This window comes from Nelumbo lutea, chromosome 1, assembly GCF_056320005.1.
Source record: "Nelumbo lutea isolate HS-2025 chromosome 1, American lotus-T2T, whole genome shotgun sequence".
Lineage (NCBI taxonomy): Eukaryota > Viridiplantae > Streptophyta > Magnoliopsida > Proteales > Nelumbonaceae > Nelumbo > Nelumbo lutea.
The window spans coordinates 191282068-191295872 of NC_142684.1; the positions used below are offsets into that span (position 1 = coordinate 191282068).

General features: G+C 37.4%; 1 protein-coding gene across 6 annotated transcripts; it reads left to right on the forward strand.

Moving 5' to 3' along the window:
* Nucleotides 1-440: 440 nt before the first annotated feature.
* Nucleotides 441-12979, forward strand: LOC148880040 (plant UBX domain-containing protein 8-like). 6 transcript variants are annotated; one of them, XM_088961839.1, is made up of 12 exons: nucleotides 460-658; nucleotides 5694-5755; nucleotides 5912-6309; nucleotides 6418-6500; nucleotides 6605-6688; nucleotides 6769-6887; nucleotides 7071-7299; nucleotides 7420-7599; nucleotides 7679-7843; nucleotides 10185-10328; nucleotides 10749-10805; nucleotides 12479-12979. In XM_088961839.1, exons 1-12 carry the CDS (start codon nucleotides 575-577, stop codon nucleotides 12584-12586), a joined length of 1713 nt encoding a protein of 570 aa, XP_088817965.1. In that variant the 5' UTR covers nucleotides 460-574; the 3' UTR covers nucleotides 12587-12979. The 6 variants fall into 6 exon arrangements, with proteins under 6 accessions (XP_088817962.1, XP_088817965.1, XP_088817963.1 ...); XM_088961838.1 differs by having other exon boundaries at nucleotides 461-658; nucleotides 7047-7299; XM_088961841.1 differs by having other exon boundaries at nucleotides 474-658; nucleotides 5719-5755; nucleotides 7047-7299.
* The last annotated feature ends 826 nt before the right edge of the window (nucleotides 12980-13805 follow it).

Here is a 13805-nt window from a genome sequence, read left to right on the forward strand (position 1 = left end):
ACCCGCCCTTGAAAGCAAGGTTCAAAGTATGATACGATATGAGTTTTGATCGAATCGTATCAGCACTTAAAAATTGCCGAAACTCTTTTTTTTTTTAGTTTTTTTCTTAAATTTGATTTTTTGGAAAGCTTATAACCTGTTTTTTATTATTAAAAAAATTGGGAAAATAGGCGTTTTGGACCGTATCATTTTCAAAAGATATGATACCATATGCGTATGGATACTTTGAACCTTGCTCCAAGCAAGAGGTCCAAGATCAGGGTTGGGTTATGTTCGGGACAGGTCCAAACAGCTCAAAATACTGGACTGGGACCGGCCCGACCCGGGTCTATCTCTGTGCGGAATACGGCATCGGCATTCGGCAATACGCACGAACCGTCCTAATTCGTAATTCCTGAATAGGATTCAATATTAATCTAAAATTATTCCACGCTCCACGTGATTATATTAAGACTCCAGTTCAACGCCACACCAACTCAAAATATCAAAGTTTCCAGATTTCTTTCCGCACATCCTTGTGCCTGTCCTGAATCTAGGAACCGGTTCTATCTCTGTAAATTCCGACTCCAATAAAATGGCAAGAACCAATCAAGAGGCAGTGGAGACTTTCATGAATATCACCGGTGTCTCCGAGGCAGTTGCCTTGCAGAAGCTTGAAGTAGGCCTTCGTCTCTGAATTTTGAATTCCTATGTTATTTTTTTTGAATTCTTTAGGGTTTCTGGATCAACCACGGATCTTTATCCATGTCTGCTTGCTCTTGACTCTGACAAAAAATGTCCTAATCTGTTATTAGGGTTTACGTTTCGTTGAAACTTTGAATTGCATGGGAATCAGGGAATGCGATGGTTTTACTGCGTTAAGATTCGGGTTTCTAATTTTGATTTGCCAATCTAGGTTTATCTGACGTAATAAATTGTCTGCACGAAAATCACAAACTTGTATTCATATTTTTGAACATACTAGAAAATCCATGTGGCGGATTCTCCATCTTATTGCAAACGGTCAGGTTAGCACTATATTTGGTTGGCGAAGTGGCATCTCCTACAAAAGATAGGAATAAATATGGGAGCATAATTAATTCTGAGAAAATTGATTGGGTGTTTAGCCGTATAAAGCTATAAGTGAATGGAACTAGAGTTCTTTCCTGGCTGAAGTTTAAAATTTGACTTTATGATTCCCAAGATCAATCTTTCATGTATAGGTCCACGCTTGTGGTGGCTAGCCCTCTCCGTGATGATTAAACTGCGTAGGAAGGTGATAAAGTGGGTGCCTTGAGAGTGTTTACTGACTAGCATAATGGGATTCTCGCTGTCTGAGAAGTTGTGAAGTGGTTAGTGGTCCACTTGGACATCATAGACGTAGGTTGTCTTTAATGACAAAGAATGGATGCCGATGTGGTTTCTTTTAGATGTGCAATTGCATTTGCAGTCTATTTTGGATGGTTACAATATCTTTGACAGGTATCTGCAAGTATGCACAACTTTATGTACAAATTTCCAGATTTGATACAATCCATGGGAATCCAAATTATATATTTCGTATTGATGGCCAGATCCTGGATTGCCTGGTTCTCTTGTTATGTTTCTATTATCCATTGAATGATCATTTTTGATGTTTGCTGCAATTGTATGCTGGGTATGTCCAATAATTTGAACTTTCTCTCAGATTATATATTATCAGCCATAATGAATAATTTTTGGCCGAACAATGGTAGTCTCTCTATTCTTCTGTGTAAAATGTCCTTACTTATTGGACAATGGGCCATGATTGAAGTATCTATTGGTTTTCAATGCAATAGGATGAAGGTTTTTATATGGTTCTTCACAATTACAAAGCCTGAAGCCCAAATATATTTTTTCACCCCTGAATTTAAAATTCCATTAAATTTCTACTTACTCCATGCACTTAGGGACCAATTGATTGCGGATCAAGTGGCTGAATTGAATGTCTTATTGCTTTGTCTTTTAGTTAATAGGTTATTAAGTAGATTGTGAGCTCCTTAATGGTTGAGTGACATGTTGGTTGCTTTCTAATTTCTACATCCCTAAATATTTTATTATATGACCATCAAAAGACTAAGGTGGTGTTTGTTTGTTTTTGTTTTGAACTGACCAATGAAGTTTTGAAATATGACTTTTCAGAGGTTGGTTCTTGTTTGGTAGATCGTCTGAATAAAATTGCTGAAGATAGAAAATGCTTCTTAGTGGCTCAGTGATTTCTCCTCTTAATGCAATCTGTGATTTATTAGATTATTTTTCCCAAAAATTACTTCCTCAAATCTCTATTTGGCACATATTATCCTTATTTGTCTTCACACAACCCTTCCCAAAACCCCTCTTTCATGAACAAATTCTCTTTTGCTTGTGGAGACCTAATGACAGTGACAAGCATGTTCAAGTGATATTTCTAGCTTTCCATGAGTGATTTCTTCCATCTGAACTGATTTTAACTAGATATTCTAATATCACAACTTTCAAATTTGGTTTTCCTCTGTTACAAATCTATCCTGTCAACAGTGAACAGAGGCAACCTAGTTTATATTTCAGCTTCCCTTTTTTGTTCTCTTCCATTTATTTTTTTACTCTGTCTCAAATTTAAGTATATTTTGTGGTGTATCTTGATTGCATCTGGAAATTTTTATTCTTCTGTTGTGTTTATGCTTTCTTCTTGGTTTTTCTTCTTTTCTTGTGTTTAAGTATTCTTTGTGATGTCATTTTTTTCAAATGAAATGTTCATTATCAAACTTTGTTCCTTTTTGGTGACAATGAAATGGCTTAGCACAGGCTGGAAGCGAAATCTGAATCCAACCTTGTTGATAATCTCAGTGTCATAAGCCAGACCTTGTTGGTCTAATTTGTAATTAATAGTTCTAGATCGTCAAGTATTAGTTTCTGCTTTTTCCGTAGATCCTAATTTTTACAGTATGCAACTGGTACTTCTGGGGTTCTCCCCTTAATAAAGATGAGAGCTGGTTTCAATACTCTAGATCATGCTTAAATTAGCAGGAACCACACTATCTAGCCATCTAGATGATGCTTGTGAGGCACAATGGACCCAAAGGAATATTTTCCTTTGGTGATTCTGCTCCTGCTTTTGGGTGGACAATTGAACAGCTCATTTAAGTGTACCAATACCACACCAAGTTTTGCAAATGTCATGGCTGATGCTCTGGCAAAGAAAGAGGTATCTAGGGATGGCCTTCTTTGGGAACTCCTGGGCCGGGCTTGAATTTGTAATTTTTGATTGTGCTTGTTTTATTAGTTGCCAAGGCTTGCTTTGTACTCTTCCTTTCTGCTTTGTTTTTTGAGCAGCCTATGAATGAATACAATTTACATTATTAATAAAAGAAGAAAAAAGTTCGCTCCTGTTTTGATCATGGTTTGTACTTTTGATACTGATAGGCATTTTTCCATGTAGAGATGGAGATATCTCGGAGATATTTGCTAATTTCGCTAAGATATTTGGGAAATCTAAAAATCAATGAAGTTTTTAAAAATATGGAATTAGTTAATAAACCTTTAAGGAATCATTAGAAAAAATATAATTGCACATTTAAGGCTAAAAAAACCATAGCAAAGGACTGTATAAATCAAATAGAAGAAAATTAAGAGACTTTAATAGGTACCCTCTCTATCTCCCTTGTTGCCTTTTTACCATCTTCTCTTCATTAAATATGTCAATTACTTGCCACTTTGACTTCTGCCTTTTTTTGTCACTATTGTTTTTATTAATTGAGAATGCTCTTTTATAGTTATATGCATTTTTCTACTTATTTTGAATTATAGTGGCTTAGTGAATCATATGAAAATAGTAAGCCAATTGTCCAGTCACAAATTCTCCGTTGGTTCTTTTAGGAAAATACTTTTAAAAAATTATGTTGGTTGTAATAAAATATCGAAAAGTTTTTAATAATATTCAAGTTTTAAACCTTAAATATATAGTTTATTAATGAAATCTGAAATATCGCCGACATATCGGAGATGTTTTGAAAAAAAGATTCCTGGAAATTTTCGTATCACAACTTAGCAAAATGGGATACATTGGGGATATTTCACTAAATATCTCTGATATTGCGAACCATGGTTTTGATAAATGTGGACAGCAACATCATATCCTTATTCTGAGGCCTGGTGAGAATAGGTGATTCGACAAGGGGTTGGGTTATTAGCTGCAGTACAAGGGATTCAGATTGCCAACCAAGAACCAACTTGGGGTGGAGAATCTACTAATTGAAGGAAACTCAAAGGTGGTTGTGTGATGGTTCTTGGACCCAGATTCTGTCATTTGGAGTTATAGGATATCATAAAAAGAGTTAAATGGTTAGCAAGGCACATGACAATTAGACTCCAATGGGTGGGCAAGTCGACAAATTCAATGGCTGATTTTCTTGCTAAACAAGGGACTTCTTGGGAAGTATCATACCGGGCAGCTTTGTAATCTTTACTTTTTGAGAACCTGTAATCATTGCTTTAGGAGAGGTCACCTCATGCCCCTCCAAGGGATACTTGTAAAAGTTTGTTCTCTTTTATTAATGAAATTATCAAAAAAAAAAAAAAAAAACAAAAAACAAAACCCACATTGCTCCATACAGCATAGCTGGCCTTACAACTGTTTTATGGAATTTTCCTTTTAATCTAGGTGGAATTCACCTATCATTCTTTTTAAAAATTAATGATGTCAAATATAGTATGACTTGAAACCAAACCAGGGAAGGCAAGGGATATATGATGTCTCCTTGTCTTTAACCTAATATTAACATTGATAATGCTTTTCTTAACTATACATAGATGAAAACAGAATTGCAAACAGAAACTAGATGGTACTCATGCAGGGAAACTCAAGGCATGGCTGAGATATCATATAAAACCTTAATGTAAGGGGGTCTGGTAGGGTAAGGCAGTCTGGAACCTCTGAACGTGGTGGGTGAGATGCGGTTTGGGCTTGTTTTCTTGGTTTGAGGTGCTGGGAAGCTTGTTCTTGCTATGTACTTGTTTGGGAACTGAGTTTCCTCTTGTATTGGTGATCTGAGGGCTGAAAAACTGGACTGGATGGGGCTTTCCCCTGAGGTGGGAACTAGTGGGGGAAACCTTGGGAAGGAAGAAAGGGAAAAGGGAGAAGGGAAGAGGAGAAGAAAGAAGAAGTAGGGAACTGAAACTGAGGCTGGGATGCTCTGTTGCTCGGGACACCGAATGGGGGAGTTTTCCATCTGTTTTGGGGATTTGTTTCCCTTTTATAGCTGTTCCGTGGCTATTGGGTCGAAGCTTTTCCAGAACTCTTGTTTTCCTGGAAAATTTTCCCTTTGTAGTTTTGAAGCATCTGACATTGTATGTCAGGATGTTGTCAAAATCTTACAATTTACAATTTGAAATTTAACATTATATGCCTGCAAAAAGGGGTCTAAGTTGTTGTCTTTGTTACCAAGTAAAATTTGATATGAAAGATGCCATTCATCTTGAACATTATCTGTTCATCTATGTCATATAAGCTAGGAGATAAAAAGGAAATGTTACATAGATGTATCCTCAAGAATCTGTGGACTCTAATGCATGCCTGATATGGAGACGTTATTCATTTTTAAGAATCCATGCAACACTGGCTGCTGTATTCTTTTCTTATTCTTTATGTTGATTGTATAAAACCCATGCATTCTCTTTAAACATTTCTGCTGTCCTATACATTAATTGATAACCAGGAACATGGTGGTGATCTGAATGCAGCTGTCAATGCACATTTCAATGAAGGCAACAGAAGCATGTATGCAATACTGATCGTACCTTTTCCTTTTTCTTCTTATTTACCAGTCGCTTTGCACTCTCTGGGAGTGCTTCTTTTCAGACTCTCTCTCTCTCTCTCTCTCTCTCTCTAAATATAACTTGGATTATTATAATAAATTTCCTGGTTGATGTGCAGTGTGCATCAAGCATCTCCGCCTGCTGCTCAAAATGATCTCATGGTCATTGATGATCCACTTGAAATTGAACCCCAGGGAATCTCTTCATTTTTATCAGCTGGTAGACATTTGAAATCATTCTCACTTCTTGACCCTAGCTTCCGTAGAAGTTATTTTGAGGGAAGGGGTGCTTCTAACTTTCCCAGCCACGAACAACTTGTTTCTCATCCAAGAGAAGTCAAGGAGATTCCCATTGAGGTAAAGGATGGGGGTATTCATTCTGGTTTTTCAGGATCTGGGCCTATCATTGAGGATGCCACTGAAGCTGTTCATGCTCATGTCCCCAAAATTCGTGGCAATGTTATAATTGATGAGGAGGATGAAGATATTCCAACTGCTCTTCCTGCCAATACCTCAGGTCAGAATACAAGTCAAGACAGATTTTCAGGTGGCAATGTTCATCAGAGAGATCATAGACCTAGTGCTCTTGTATTAAACAGTATGACTGATTATAGCAATGATATAGAAGAAGAAATGGTACAAGCTGCCATTGAAGCTTCTAAGTGGGAGGTTGAAGAGCGTAACTCAAATCAAAGAAGTGCTCCAGATGTATGTGAAAGTAATCCTCATCATCATTCTCAACTTCTTTAGTTCTATGTTGGTTTATGCTCCTTGTCTTCCATGTATTTTGATCCTTTTGCATCTTTCTGCAGGATTCAACTGGTATTGGTACTGAGTCAAGGCACTCTAACTTGGAAGATGCTGAATTTGAACGGGCGGTTTCATTGTCCTTGAAGGTTTATAATCCTGCCAGTTTTCATTTTCAATTTCCTTGTTTCTGTACTTGTGCACTCCTTTGAACATGATTTGATTTTAGACAGCAGAGCAAGAGAAAGCAATGCATATGCAGGAAGAGCTAGTTGGAGTGGAACAACCAAGTATATGCAAACGAGCTAATATTGAAGAATTGGGAGAATTAACAACAACAAATGGAAGGTGTATATCTTTTTTTGCTGTTGCACTTATGTGCATGTATGCACATGCATGCATGTAAACATAGTCATGTAGTCATGTAGTCATGTAACATCTATCTATATGCATCTTGGCTTGTTGGAATGTGTTCTTGATTTGTGGTTTTTCTTCCTCCTGCTGGAGGCAAGGATCTGGTTCTTTTAACAGGGGAATCTCGGATCAATTTAAGTTAGAGGCAGGAAGCTCATATGTTCAAGATGAGACTGAAGATGCTGAAGAGCAACCATTGGTAAGGCATAGATCAGGACAGCTCGCATCAGGATCTCTGGGTTCTGTAAAAGAGGTTGTAGAAATTGCTGATAGCCCACCATCAAGTCCTGGACATGCTGTCAGCACTCATCCCTTACATACTGAAAATGGTTTTGAGTCTGATGAGGTAGCATCCATATGCACATTCATTTTCACTATCCAATTGGAGTTTCATTTTTTCTTCAATTTCTACATGCACTTACACTAGATGACTGTTGTATATTCTTATTATGATAATTTGATAAAGTGGGGAGGTATTTCTTCAAATGAACGTGATGAAGCAGTAATGCTTGAGGCTGCACTTTTTGGTGGAATTCCTGAAGGGACTACTTATCGTTTTGGTAGAGAAATGGGCCTTTATCCTCGGCATGTACCACGTCCTCCATCGCCCACCTTGGCAGCCCAACGTTTACTACGAGAACAGCAGGTTTGTCTTTTCTTTTGAGTGACAATCTGCAAACTGGTATCAATCCATTGGATCATTAATGCAAGAGACAAGCTTGCAGGATGACGAATATCTTGCATCATTACAAGCAGACAGAGAGAAAGAATTGAAAGCCAGGGAGGAAGCTGAAGCTCGTCGTTTAGCAGAGCAAGCTGCCAGAGAAGCTGCGCTTGAAGAAGAAAGACGCAAGGAGGAAGAACATCGGAGGAAATTGCTAGAGGAAGAGGTAATGCAAATTAAATTTCTGGATCACCTATCACTTGGTATGAATGGTTATTCTTAAGGATAGTTTTATTTCTTATTTTTTTTTTACCAAGAAAATTAATCTTCTTTTAGTATTTTACTCTTTTCTTTTTGGTTGTTTTTGGGGAGGGGAAGGGAAAACATTTGTGTGCTTGTGATTGATCCAAAACTTGCTAGTTTGTAGAATTTCTGTAGGGTGGTGTGATGAAATTTCCCTCTTTGAAAGGAAACAAGTCATGACTATCTTCATTTATTAGCTCCTTCACACAATTATTTACATGCATATTTCTTTGCTACCTTTTTTGTAAGTAAAATTTTACCCTCTTGGGAGATGAAAATTATATCCCATTGGGTTTCATAATTTGAGAATGAGTGGTTGCACTGTCTGCTGTCATCCATCTCAGTGTTTAAATTATGAAAATTGTTGTGCCCTGGACTTGACATTGAAAAGCAGTTATTTTTTCTATGGAGAGAACTCATGATTTTTTCGACAAACAAAAGCGACTTGTGGTGTCAGTGTTACTACTTCGCTACTTCATGTGTTTCTTCTTGATGAGTTTATAATCTACTGAAGCAACATTTTTCTGATCAGTAATACATTTTCAAAAGTCATTTTTAGCATGTCATACAAGGGGATCCCCTTCACTTGGAGCTAAACAAATGGAGGGGAGAAAGGATACACCAGCTGGAAGTTGCCCTCTTTCCTATTGTACTTTTTGTTGTTTTCTTTTAATAAAATTTCTGTTAATTATCCAAAAAAAACTGATTTGACAATGTTCTGTTAATTTCTTTTAATGTCTACCAAGCAAAATTTGACTATGTTCTGAATTCTGATAAAAAAAATTCTGATAATGTCTTCTAAAGAAGGGACCTTTAACCACACTGAAGGCTATTTGAAATGTCTTGACATTCTTCTGATGCACTATAGGTAGGGGCATAATGTTGAATTTTAATATTTTTCCAGGATGTCATACTGGAGGAGTTAACAGAAGAACTGCTCCTTGACCAATTGGTACTTTTACAAGGGGTAACATTATCTAGGATAAAAATTGAGCCATTGCACAATTGAGGAAATGACATGTTTCCTGAATTTATTTGGGTCTTATGCACAATTGAGCCATTGCATAAACTGTTCTTAAAAACCAGAAAGTAGAGAAAGAAGACCAAACAAATCAAAACATAGATACACAGTAAACGAAAAAAAAAAGAAGAAACTAAAAACAATTTAGTCTGACTTCTGCTTCTCCATCTAGTTTGCAATCCTACCAAGCAGTTACCATGGGAGGTGGACACTGTGGGAAAAAACCTTTAAATGACTACTGGTGCCAACTAAAAAGAAAGGAAAACAAGATGCATTCTTCAAACAAATTGGAGAGTAATGACGAATGAGGTTTGTTGGACATGTATTTCCTAGGGATGAGAAAATAGGTAGGTTCTACCTGGAACTTAATGGAACTGACCTCAAATCAGCCTTGCACTGACCCTACCCAATCTGTTAGCAGTAGGGTCTGGTTCTAAATTCTTGGAACTGGCCCCCACCCATGTCGGTTCTAGGGTCCTTGGGGTTTAACCTACCCAATCTGTTTAGTGGTTTGGTCATTTTTCTTCAATTTAATATTTGAATGTGTAATAAATAATGTGGAAGTTAATATTTTCAAAGTTTGAATTACAATGATAAGTTTTGCTTTTTGAACTATATTATTATTATTATTTGAAAATCAAGTTTTTAAAAAACATGCTCCATTTTTTTTCTTTGGAGGTGAAGGGTAAAGAAAGAATAGGTTCCATGTGTAGACCCTGGAACTGATCTTGACAGGGTTGGTTCTGGTTCCAAAAACCTGGAACTGACCCATACAGGGTAGGTTTCAAGTTCTGCCTTGGAACCGAACCGAACCAACCTATGCTCACTCCAACTGTTTCGAACTAGATGATAGTTTTCATCTCTTTTTGTACGGGGTTCTTGTTTGCGCAGACATTGTTTAGCTTCTGAGTTGGTTTTGTTGGTTGTCTCGGAGCATTTTACTTTCTACACTTATATATCATTACATGCCCTCATTTTATTGTCTTTTTTATTTGTTTTCGGGGGGGGGGGGTTTGCCAAACTATGTGGGAACTAAGCAGTGTTCTAAAGGCATGGGAGGTGTACTCCTGGAAAACCATACTTTGTACCCCATGCTGCTTCCTAGTTCCTCATACTGCTTCCTAGGGTATGCCTGGAAAACCATATTTTGTACCCTATACATCTCTTGGAAGAGAGATGTACTGTTTGGTATTCTTCATTGGCCGCATTAAAGATGTTTAACCAAGTTTCTCATGAATGGCAGGAGCTTGAGAGATTTTTAGCTGCCAAAGAAGCTTCTCTTCCTCAGGAACCCCCTGCAGATGATGAGAATGCTGTAACTCTTCTTGTCCGTTTGCCAGATGGAAGTCGCCATGGTCGTCGCTTTCTCAAGTCTGACAACCTGCAGGTAGCATCTCATGGAAATGATTTCTTTTTGCCTGTATGCATTAGAAACTACCAATGGCTGCCTGTTGAAAAAAAAATGATGTTGCCTTGCTGCCTCAAATTTTGGAGACAAGGAACATCTGTCTTGTAACTTCTGTGATATAAAATGATCAAAGTATCCTTAGTTAAAGCAATTTCCTACGTTTTGTGCTTCTTTCTGATAAAAGGAAATAGCTTCAGGGCTTAAGAGTGCATTTTAGTTTTTGTTTTCTTCACTTCTCAGTTGCAATTGATTGTTAGACTTTGAGATGGTGAATGGTCACCATCTTTATGACATAGATGGCTGCAGGTGGTAATGTGCAGATCAGAAATTGCTTTAACTGCCTCATCGCTTGTCTCAACCTGATTACTGCTTTCTTCGTTCTTTTTTTGTGCTTTGCAGTTGCTTTTTGACTTTATCGATGTGGGTAGAGGGGTTAAGCCTGGCACTTACAGATTGGTAATATTTCTTCCGTTCTTCTTCCCTTTCTATTGTTTCTATATTAAAATATTGAATAGCCAAAGTCGCATGTTGTGTTGGCATGTTTATCATCTAGGTATCAGGTACTGCACACATTCACAAACATCATTCTGGCACTTTGTTATTATTTATTTATTTATTTATCTATTTTTGGTGAAGAGCATTTGATACTTGTTTAGTGCTCTATTTTGCATGGTTTAATGGTGCATCATTTTCATGCTAAACTTTCTTTTTATTTTTTGGGGGGCGGGGTGTTGGAAAAAGATACTCTATTGAATTAAAGCCCGAAAGCTTTAGGTGCCTGAGGGGTTGTTTGTTGGTGCAATGGAAAAACCTCAGGCAGAAAACGTGAGAATGTGGGGCCAAACGTTAGACCTGTATCCAGTCCACCCTAGGGCTGCCAATGGTTGAGTCTGACCCGATGGACCCAAACCGATTGTACTGCTTCTGGTTCCAGGATCTGTATGGATGGGTCGGTTCCAGTTCCTGATCTATTGTCCCAATTGTTATCGGTTTGGAACCAGTTCTACCTAGTCCTGAACTGACTCAGACCTGACCCAAGCCATATATATTAAATGTATAATATATTAAATGAATTATTATATATTATTAGATGTATAATGTTTTCAGAAGGTTTATTATAATTGGGTCAGACCTGATTGTCCTGAGAACTGATCGGTTCGGTTTCAGTTCCTTAATATTTCTTGTCAGGTTGGTTCTGGTTCTACCCTGTCCCGATCTGGACCCAACTGCCCAACCTGGGTTTTTCCAAATTTTGGCCTTGTCTTGGGCCCAAGCGGGGCCAGATCATAGCTTCATCCTGATCCATTGTGAACTGGCCTGACCATACATGCATCTATTCTTGACTAATGCCTAAGTCACAGGACCAACATTTACGGTACCTAGCAAAACTATAATTTGATTTGATTTGTTTATAAAGTCAGCAGATTAAAGACAGTAAGGAGTCAAGGCAGATATAAAAAATGTATAAGCTGGATTTTCCAAGCACTGGAGGGCTCACAAGTAAACGCATCACCTTTTTCTCTTGATGGGCGACACTTGTTTTAGCACTGTTTACTCTGTAATTATAAATTAAGGTGGTATTTTTTTTTCTCCAAGGCTCCTTTGGGAAGAATGCAGATACAAATATGTTCAGCGCAAAACCTTATATTTGGTATTTCTAGACCTTGTATTTGCACTCTTCCCAAACTGAGCCTAAACAAGTGTTTCATAAGCGGTTATAGGATAGTGTGTGGGAACTCCTGTCTCCCATCTCTGGAAGTGGAACTATTGTTGAGTCTGTGTTTGGTTTGATAGAAAATAAGGGAGAAACAGAAAATCGAGGGAAAGTTCTTAAGAGTGTTTCATAAAATTTGTTAAGATCTTCCCTCAACTTTCTGTATCTTTTATTTTCTATGAAACGAAATATGGCTTAAATCAATGTGTTCATGTTTTCTTAATTACCATGCTTTAATGAGGTTGTGTCTCAGAAAATCTCCATCACTTTAATAATTTGAATATGTTGAATTATAGAAAACCATGCATTTCAATGGAAGCTGAAACGCACGTGTTTCTTTTCAGTAACAAGTTATCATTACTGGAAGTTGTTTATTTTTAATGTGACACCTTTCCTCAATCTCCATGTTTGGCAGGTGCGACCATACCCTCGGCGCGCATTCGGCGATGGTGAGAGCAGTCTGTCTTTGAGCGAACTTGGTCTAAAAAACAAACAAGAAGCCTTGTTCCTAGAGCTGATATAGAATGTCAGCGTTTAGTTGGAAGATAAAGAAAAAAAAACTTGTATCAACAATTCAAATAGATGGGAACTGGGAAGTCTCATTTAAATTTATACATGGAGTAGGAATCAAACTCAACTTTGTGTCCCACAAGAAAAACATACATTTGGCAGGAATCAAGAGGGGATTCTTCACCCGAAACTGAAGAAAAAATCGAATATGAAACTGCTTCTCAACGACCTCCCACGCTTCTATTTCTGCATTTGTGGTCTATAGGATTTATGGTTCGTATTAACGGTGTTGTTGGTTGGTGGATGAATCTGTATATACACCAAAGTTCACTATCAAAATGTTTTGCCGGTAAAATGGAAATCTATGATTTGCAGTGGCATCTTTATTGGCCTCTTTCTCTTTGAAGTTGGAGTTTGAACATTGGCAAGGCAAGCATCTTTGTGTACCTCAGGTGTTTGATATGGTGTACAAAAACACACCCGAGAAAGGGGTGAAAGCAACAATTGACCTGAGGTTGTCAATGGATCGGATGTTGCTCCGGATCTAATCCGAATCTGATCTTGTTAAATTGGATTTTGATTTACTCTGTTATTTAGATCAGATCCGATTCGAATTTATTTATTTAGTGTGATATCAAATTTATTTATTATCGCCTCCCTCGAGACCATCAAGCACAAGCATGTACAACATAGTCTTGAACTTGATTATATCGTCTAAGTCTTCGTGAGTTATTTTAGCATTTATATATATATATACCCCACACGCATACAATGGATTGCTGGAATATCTATTCTTAAATTATCGTTTTCCAACAATTGTCTCCCTTGCTATTAAAGTCTGTTAGTATTTTGCCACAATCTGTTCACATGTGGTGTAACGAATAGATTTTTTTTTTATTTATTTTAAATCCAATATTACCTTTTTGTGACCTTTCTTCAAGATTTTTATTCCTAAAAGTCTTCAACTGATCAGCTCTTCACCAAGCAATCTCAGATTCATAGGTCACGACTATGTAGAGGATGGAGCTGTTTCGCGCGCATAGAGGACTGAAGAAAGGGGAAAAACAAAAGAAAACATATAAAGAAAAGAAAAAAGAAAAGAGCTTTAAATTATAAAAAAATAAAAAGAAGCAAAGAAGAAGAAGAGAAAATAAGGAACCCCAGAAATTTGCCAATTGGACATCACAAAGAAGGTTCTCGCGGCGGGACACTAATACTACTCAAAACCCGCT

Coding starts and splice junctions, on each gene's coding strand:
- LOC148880040 (XM_088961836.1), top strand. CDS start 575: ATGGCAAGAACCAATCAAGAGGCAGTGGAGACTTTCATGAATATCACC. Junction 6,501..6,604: donor ATCAAAGAAGTGCTCCAGAT/GTATGTGAAAGT, acceptor ATCTTTCTGCAG/GATTCAACTGGTATTGGTAC. Junction 10,806..12,478: donor AGCCTGGCACTTACAGATTG/GTAATATTTCTT, acceptor CATGTTTGGCAG/GTGCGACCATACCCTCGGCG.